The sequence below is a fragment of the Hemitrygon akajei genome, unplaced genomic scaffold (genome assembly GCF_048418815.1).
Source record: "Hemitrygon akajei unplaced genomic scaffold, sHemAka1.3 Scf000090, whole genome shotgun sequence".
Lineage (NCBI taxonomy): Eukaryota > Metazoa > Chordata > Chondrichthyes > Myliobatiformes > Dasyatidae > Hemitrygon > Hemitrygon akajei.
In genome coordinates this window covers 516,414-525,000 of record NW_027331976.1, presented here as the reverse complement: position 1 = coordinate 525,000, position 8,587 = coordinate 516,414, and the positions used below count along the sequence as shown (strand labels likewise).

At 56.7% G+C, this 8,587-nt stretch overlaps 1 protein-coding gene across 1 annotated transcript in view; it reads right to left on the bottom strand.

Moving 5' to 3' along the window:
- Nucleotides 1-8,587, bottom strand: part of LOC140722827 (calsyntenin-3-like) — a 357,884-nt gene that overhangs the window by 314,332 nt on the left and 34,965 nt on the right. The window contains 2 exon segments of the mRNA XM_073037480.1: nt 720-983; nt 1,830-2,015. Of these exon segments, the coding sequence (XP_072893581.1) occupies nt 720-983; nt 1,830-2,015 (450 nt within the window).

Sequence of the window (8,587 nt, the reverse complement as noted above, 5' to 3'; positions counted from 1 at the left end):
TTCCCAACTAATCTGGCACAGTTTGAGCAAATTTACAGGAGTTAATGGGCAAATCCCATTCCCTTACATTGTTCAAAGCAAATAAAGACTTATCTGAAAATACTATTGGCTGTGAGAGGTGGTTCAGTTAAGTACTGAGCAAATGGGATGAATATTTAGACTAATGACGTTTCAGATTTTGAATTTTTAGTTTCACCATGCTTTACAATTTTCTCTGTTTTTTGGCTCCATCGTGAAAAAAGGAGCACGTGATTCACAAATAAAAATTTTCAGTTAAATTAATCAACATCCCTGGTTATTAAGGTGAACAAGGTGTTGGGATCAGTTTAGTATTGAGGTGAGTGAAGTTATCCTCACTGGATCAGCAGCCTGATGATTGACGGGTAATAACTGTGCTTGACCTGGTGGTGTGAGACCCAAGGCTCCTGTACCTCCTGCCCAATGGAAGCAGTGAGAAGAGAGCACGGTCTGGATGGGGGTCACTGATGATGGATGCAGCTTTCTTGTGTCAATGCTCTTTGTATATGCGTTGAATGGTGGGGAGAGCTTTCCTGTGATGGACTGGGTGTATCCACCAATTCCAACAGGCCACGACGCAGGCAGTCAGGGGCCTCTCTGCTGTGCACCTACAGAAGTAGGAGCAGATACACTCAATGGTGGGAGGGTTTTGCCACTCTCTGTGCTTGTCCCGGGGGTGGGGTGGGGTGGGGTGGGCTCACCTGCCGGCATGGTGTGGCAGACGATGGCCTCCTCGTCCCTGGCGTGCGGGTCCTTGCTGGCAGCGCCATGCTTCATCCAGAACGAGAGGGTGAAGGAGTCGCCGAGGCCCGGGGGCACGGCCCCGGGGGGCACGCGCACGGCCCGGGACCGGTTAAACAGGTAGACCTGGCTCGTGTCCTGGCTCTCCAGCGTGGGCAGGCCCCGGGTCCAGTTCATCAGGGGGCCAGGAGGGGGCAGGAGATCCACTTCCCCTCGAGAGGCACCTGTAGTGGGAGAGAGGGCGAGAGAGGGGCAGGGGGGATAGAGAAGGGGGTGAAAGGGAGATGGGCGAGAAAGGGGGAGAGCGAGAGGGGAAGGGAGGATAGAGAGGGGAGGAGAGGAGGTGAGGGAGAGGGGAGAGTGGGGATAGAGAGAGTAGAGAGGGAGAGGGGTATAGAGAGGGGATGAAGGTGGGTGAGAGAGGAAAGAGGGGAAGGGGAATAGAGAGGGGAGGAGAGGGAGAGGAGAGAGAGGAGGAGAAGCAGAGAGAAGCAGAAAAGCGGAGACAGGGGGGATTGAGAGGGAGATGTGGGAAAAGAGGGTTATAGAGAGGGGATGACAGGGAGAGACAGAAGAGGGAATAGGAGAAGGATTGTTGGATAGTTAGGGAGAGGGAGAGGGAGAAGTGAGGGACAGGTAGAGGGAGACAGAATGAAGAAATGGGATGGAGTGAGATGGGATGTGGAGGGAGGGAGGGTCCAGAGAGGCAGGAGCGAGAGAGGGGTGAGAGAGGGAGATGTGAAGGATAGAGGAGAGGGAGAGGAGGTAAAGGGAGGAGAGGGGGTGGAAGAGGAGGAGAGGGATGGGAAAGGGGAGAGTGGGAGGAGGAGAAAGGGGAAGGTGCGATACGGAAGAGTGGTGTGAGTGAGTGGTGAAGAGAGGGGTCAGAGATGGGAGAGAGGTAGAGAGAGGAGAAGGGGAGGGGTGGATTGGGTGGAGGAGGGGCAATCAGCAGGAATTAGTCCATTGTCGTCCGCACATGTGACGGTCACGGGGAGGGAGGGGGAGTGGGGAAAGGAAGGCAGGAGAAGGGTCGTGGGAGCCTGGTGTCCAAGGCCCGACTCACTCACCACACAGTTTCCTCAAGGTCTTCTCGGAGTAGTTGTCGCGGTCACAGCCCTTGGCAACATGGCTGGTCTGGAGCTCGATGACAGCCCTGATGTCCCACACCGCCTGCTCACACGTCTCCAAGTGGATGTGGGGGAAGAGAGCCTGTGAGCCTGAGCCCGGCAGGTACTCGATACGCTCGTTCCAACCTGGGACAGCAAGAGGCTCACAGGTCAGAGACACGAATCTCCCTCCACACCATCCCATCACACACTCCCTCCACACCGTCCCATCACACACTCCCTCCACACTGTCCCATCACACACTCCCGGGGTCAGGCACAGTGTGAATCTCCCTCCACACCGTCCCATCACACACTCCCAGGTACAGACACAGAGTGAATCTCCCTCCAAACCGTCCCATCACACACTCCCGGGGTCAGACACAGAGTGAATCTCCCTCCACACTGTCCCATCACACACTCACGGGGTCAGACACAGAGTGAATCTCCCTTCACACCGTCCCATCACACACTCACGGGGTCAGACACAGAGTGAATCTCCCTCCACACCGTCCCATCACACACTCCCGGGGTCAGACACAGAGTGAATCTCCCTTCACACCGTCCCATCACACACTCACGGGGTCAGACACAGAGTGAATCTCCCTCCACACCGTCCCATCACACACACCCGGGGTCAGACACAGAGAGGAGCTGTTCTGATTGCGCTGGGAGAAATCGAGGAAAAACTGCTTTATGAAGGTCATGATTTACTTGGAAATTGGTTTGAAACATCTCTTGGACATCTAAGTGAGCGGCTGGTTTAGTGTGGAAGCTTCGTTTGGAGTTTTTCTGCCAGTTTGGACGGGGTTCGTTGACGGCTGCGAACTGCGTAGCACCCTGCTGTGGCCGCTGGCAACTCGCTAGGAAGCCGGGTCACTCCAAAAACCAGAGACAAATGCCGTTGTTCCCTCACTGACATCAGGACAACCTCCTTCCATCTCTATTGTCGGGATTCTCGTTCGGTGTAGGAGCCAAAACATCGTTTGAGACGTCTCGACCTCTCACGGCCTGGAAGTTCTGCAGGACGAATGGAGCCTTTCCTGGCATTGGAATTTCTGGCATTGAGCCAACAAGGTAATGCCGAGGACAAACTTTTCCAGCCAGTTACTCAACTCGCTCCAGGACTTTATAAGCAGCACCACCACCGTATCATCCTCGATTCGGACACAGAAGTAACATGCCGGACCAGTCTACAGGAAGTCGCAGGCCTTCGGGGAGTTATGCCAAGGCGGCTGCCTCTCCAGCCTCGGACAACGCCCTGTTTCGGTCGGTGAAAGTTGAACGCGGGGTGCAATGTATTTTGCGAACTGGAACTACCCTGGAAAAGTGCGCGGAGACTATGGAGGACTTGTTGGGGAGAGATGGTGTTTTGGCCACTGAGAAAGAGTTCGGGAAGGCACTGTTTTATCTGAGGAATGATGAGTTGGTGCATCGGGCGCTCAGTGGAGGGATCACGGTGGAGAACATCTTTTTACAGATGGAGCTAATGACAGCTCCCACACAACACATCGTCCTCGGTCACGTAAAACCTTTCATCCCCAGCGTGGACCTGCTTCCCGCACTAGCCCGCTTGGGGCAAGTACGATCAGCAATAACTGCCATCAGGCACAAATTCAGGAGACGCACCCTCCGTACCGTAATCTCTCTCCGGTGACAGGTATTCATGAAGCTGGAAAAGGAGGACGAAGTTGAGGGCCGGTTTACTGTCCGGCACGAGGGGCTAGATTATCAGGTGTATTGGAGCTCTGAGCGCCCACGGTGCCATGCGTGCGTGGCGGTGGGGCACTTTCGGAGGGATTGTCCGAACACCCGAAAACCCAGGGAGTCCACTTCGGGAACTCGTGCCCCAGCTACCTCTGCCCCTGATCCCATTCCTGCTCCTACACCTGTGCCGGTCCCTGCTCCTGCCCCTGACCCTGTCACTAACCCTGTCCCTGTTCCTACGTCTGTTCCAGTCTCTGCTCCTGCCCCTGTGGTTCAGGCGAGTGTTCCTGAGGCTACGTGCAGGGAGGTTCAGGCGAGGGACGGGGTGGAGCCTGTGCGGGGAAGGAAAGTGAGGAAGAAATCCAAACACAGGAAGAAGTAGGCCCCCTAGACCGCAGAGTTCACGCCCATTTGCCTTAAAGTGGAGCGGGAGGCTCGGGGAAGTGCACAGTCGGGCGTGGTGATGGAAGCGGAGAGTAACGCTCCATCGGTGAATCCCGCACCTGTGTGCTCCTCCGGCTTGAAGAGGAGAAGGAAATGTTCCCCCAAGAGGGCAGAGAGTGTAGATGAGGGGGAATCCCAGAAAGGGGTGGGAATCCGGGTGGAAGTTGTGTCTAACCCTGAATCCCCGGATGTAGCCACCAGTCCTGTGGTGGGTGGTGTGGTTGTGCAGGAAGCTAGTGCTGGGCCTGTTTGCACATCTAAAACAGACCTGGAGCCCTCCACCCAGGACTTAGCAGTAAGCGCCTCCCTGGAGGCAAACGTATTAAATAGGACAAGCGGAGAGGAGACCAAGCTCTCTCACTGTCAGCATCAGGCTGCCGGTGAATCCATTGGACCAGAGCTGCTGGTGTCCCCTTCATGCCTGTCTCCTGGGGAGGGTGATATAACCTGCATGCCGACCCCATCAACTAATGGCCTGCAGGGAGTCCCTGAGGACTTTCCCTCCATCACCACAACTGTGGATAAGACTGATGCGACGGTGGAGCGGGAAGGTATGAGGGAGGTACCCGCTGCGCAGTGTGGGTTACAGGGGCAGCCACCTTATACAACACATGAGGAGGAAGATGGGGGATCTGTCTGCAGTGAGGGGTTGGAGGGAGATTCTATTGATAGTGTGGCAATGGACATCCTCACCCCTCCTGAGAAATCCCCATTGATACCTGTGGAGGAGATCAGAGAGTTTATTCACTCCTCCGTGGGTGCAAAGCATCGGCCTAAACTCGCCTCGCTTCGCTGGCCTAGCGTGCCGAGGCTGGTGAAGTCCCTGCGAGTCATCCTCGGACGGAAGGGGAAGGGGAAGAGGAGGAAGAATGCTGTGTCAGGGAATGACAGACGGCAGCTGAAATCCTTCCTGGATGACCTGGTGAGGGACATCAGGGTGGAAAGCAGCCTTGCTCCTTCGGGAGATGGTGGGTCACAGGGTAGCGATGGCAGCAGTCGGGGCCGGAGAGCAAAGAATGTTCTTGGTTTTCTTCGGGATAGTGCGGCTGAGGGCGCCACCGCTCTCAGTGGGAAGGGGACTGGTGCTGAGGCCTAGTGTGCTCCCGACATGAAACTTACCATAGCTAGTTTAAATGTAAACGGCACCAGGGGCTCTCTCCGCAGATATAACAATCTCTCAGTCCTCAGGGATGGGAGATACGCGGTGAGTTTCCTGCAGGAAACCCATACCACCCCAGGGGACGAGTCCGCTTGGCTCCTGGAGTGGCAGGGTGGGGTCTACATGAGTCACCTCAGCTCCAACTCTAGCGGGGGTGGCGATCCTGTTGGCCTCAACCTTCCAGCCAGAAATCGTAGGAGTCCAAGATGTTGTGCCCGGCCGTCTGCTCCACCTGGCTGTGCAGGTGTACCGCTGCATTTTGTCAACGTGTATGCTCCGAGGCGCGGGGTGCTGCAGACGCGCCTATTCTGTCAGCTGTCCACCTTGCTGAGTTCCATCGATCCTGGAGACTGCGTCATCCTCGGGGGAGACTTCAACTGTACCCTCGAGGGGGAGGACCGCTCGGGCCTCCAACGCGACCCAGAATCGGCGAAAAAGTTAAAGGAGCTAGTCGGCTCCTTTGACTTGGTGGACAGCTGGCGGAATCTTCACCCCGACTCTAGCGCCTTCTCCAGAAGATCTAGGGGGGGGGGGGTTCCCGGATAGACCGCCTGTATATCTCTCGGGCTTATGTCTCCCGCGTGTCGGCGTCCTCCATGCGGCCGGTGTCGTGCTCGGATCATCACCTTGTGTGGATGGAATTTACTCCTCTGCACCCTCGGGTGGGATCCGGGTATTGGCACTTTAACAACCGGCTGCTGGAGGAGAGCCGATTCCGGGATTCATTCCGAGCGTTCTGGGCCACCTGGAGAGAGAGACGGAGAGAGTTCAGCTCCCTATGGCTGTGGTGGGATGTGGGCAAGGCCCACATCCGGTTTTTATGTCGGGAGTACACTAGGGGGTCGACAAAGAGGCGGGGCTCTGAGATTGAGCGGCTTAAGAGAGCGTTGCTTGACCTAGAGTCCCGTCTTGGTCCGACCGGTGGAGACCATCAAATGTGGCAGGAATACCAGGAGAAGAAGGACGCACTCAGGCATCTGCAGCTTCAGCAGTCCCGAGGTGCATATGTGAGGTCGCGGATCCAAATGCTGCAAGATTTGGACCGCGGCTCACCCTTCTTCTACTCGTTGGAGAAGTGGCGGGGAGTTCAAAAGCAGCTGGTGGAGCTACTGGCTGCTGATGGCTCCTCCATCACGGATCCTGAGGAAATTATCAAAGAAGTCCGCACTTTCTATCGGTCCTTATTCTCACCAGATCCGTCAAATGCGGGGGCGTGCAGTGAGGTCTGGGAAGATTTAGCAAAGGTCAGCCCAGAAGACGCAGCGCGTCTGGATGCTCCCCTGACTTGGGAGGAGCTGTCTACTGCCCTTTGGCAACTCCGGAGGGGTAAATCCCCTGGCTTAGATGGTCTGAGTGTGGAGTTCTATCAGGCTTTTTGGGATGTCCTGGGGGTCGATTACAGCCTTGCTCTAGGGGAGAGCCTAGCCACTGGGGAAATGCCCCTCTCATGGCGGAGAGCTGTTGTGGTCCTGCTGCCCAAGAAGGGAGACCTTTGCCTGCTAAAGAACTGGCGCGCGGTCTCCCTCTTGTGCGCGGACTACAAGATCTTCGCCCGGGCAATGGCCAACCGTCTTGGTTCAGTACTGAGACAGGTGATCCATCCTGACCAATCTTACACGGTCCCGGGCCGCTCCATCCAGGACAATGTCCACCTAGTATGGGACCTGATCCACCTGCAGCAGGAGACTGGGTCCCGGGCAGCGTTTCTCTCTCTTGACCAGGAGAAAGCGTTTGACCGGGTAGACCACAGTTTCCTGGTGGGCACTCTGCAGGTCTTTGGGCTCGGACCACACTTTGTGGCCCGAGTTCGGCTCCTACACTCTGCCGCGGAGTGCCTTGTTAAGGTCAATGGATCACTGGCAGCGCCCATTCCCTTCAGGAGAGGAGTACGTCAGGGATGCCCCATGTCCGGTCAATTGTACGCAATCTGTGTCGAGCCATTCCTGAGCCTCCTACGGCGAAGGCTGACAAGTCTGGTTCTGCATGAACCGGACATGGAGGTCGTCCTGTCGGCCTACGCCGATGATGTACTCCTCACGATGACAGATCCCAATGACCTGCGGAGGATGCGCGAGTGCCAAGAAGTTTTCTCGGCAGCATCCTCCGCTAGGATCAACTGGGCTAAATGTTCCGGACTCTTAGTGGGTCAGTGGCAGGTGGACTCCCTGCCAGAGGAGATGAGAGCTTTTGAGTGGAGCACTAGACGTCTCCTCTATCTGGGAGTCTACCTGAGTCCTTCTGGGGAGACCTGGCTGGCGAACTGGCAGGACCTGGAGACGAAAGTTATGGCCCGGCTGGGGCGCTGGTCAGGTCTTCTCAGGGTGCTTTCCTATCGAGGCAGGGTGGTGGTCATAAACCAACTGGTGGCCTCCACGTTGTGGTATTGGATGGTCACCTTGGCCCCTCCTGCCCCGTTTGTTGCAAGAATGCAGAGGAAGTTAGTGGACTTCTTCTGGGGCAACAGGAAACACTGGGTCTCTGCAGCGGTCTTGAGTCTCCCAGTGGGAGAGGGCAGACAGTCGCTGGTGTGCGTTCGAACGCGACTGGCGGCTCTCTGCCTCAGGACTCTGCAGAGATTCCTGGACGCCGAGCACCCTCCCAGGTGGCACGTATTGGCGACTTTCTTCCTCCGGAGGGGCCGCTGTCTTCACGAAGACTTGCGGCTACCACCGGCGGGCGTCAGCCGTACTGCTTTGCGGAGTCTGCCCGGCTTCTATCAGGACCTACTGAGAGTCTGGGACATGGTCGCCTCAGGCCGGGAATCCTCTCCTCAGGCGGAGGGCGGGGTCCTGGCCGACCCTTGCCCTACCTCAGTGGATGTCAGTGCGGCTCAGTTGTGTGGACCGACTCAGGCCGAACTGCTTGTCGGGCCCAGACCCCGCAATCTTCTCCGGGAGCCGTGTCCACACAACTTGAGCCGTCTCCCATCGATACCCACAGTCCCATTCAGGGATGCAAGTAGGAGGTATTTGTATGGGCTGCTGCTCCACACCCACCACTTCCTTGCCCTTGTCCACCGTCCCGACACACCATGGCGGTCGGTCTTTCCACTCGGAGGTGAGGAGAGTCCCCACTGGAAGTCCCTTTACGAGGGGGTTCTTCCCATGCACCTGGGGGATCTCGGCTGGAGGGTGCTGCATAGAGCGGTGCCCTGCAATAAGTTTTTTAGTTTGTACATGGATCTCCCACCCGCATGCCACTTCTGCGGGCTGGAGGAGACCGTGTACCACATGTACATGGAGTGTGCGAGGCTGCAGCCTCTTTTTGCGTATTTGCGTGGGCTGCTTCTCGCCTTCCGGCTGCATTTTAGCCCCACCCTATTTATATATGGTCATCCAGTAAGGAAGGGGGCATGGAGGGATGAGGATGTCCTAGTCAACTTGCTCCTGGGGCTGGCGAAATCCGCCATC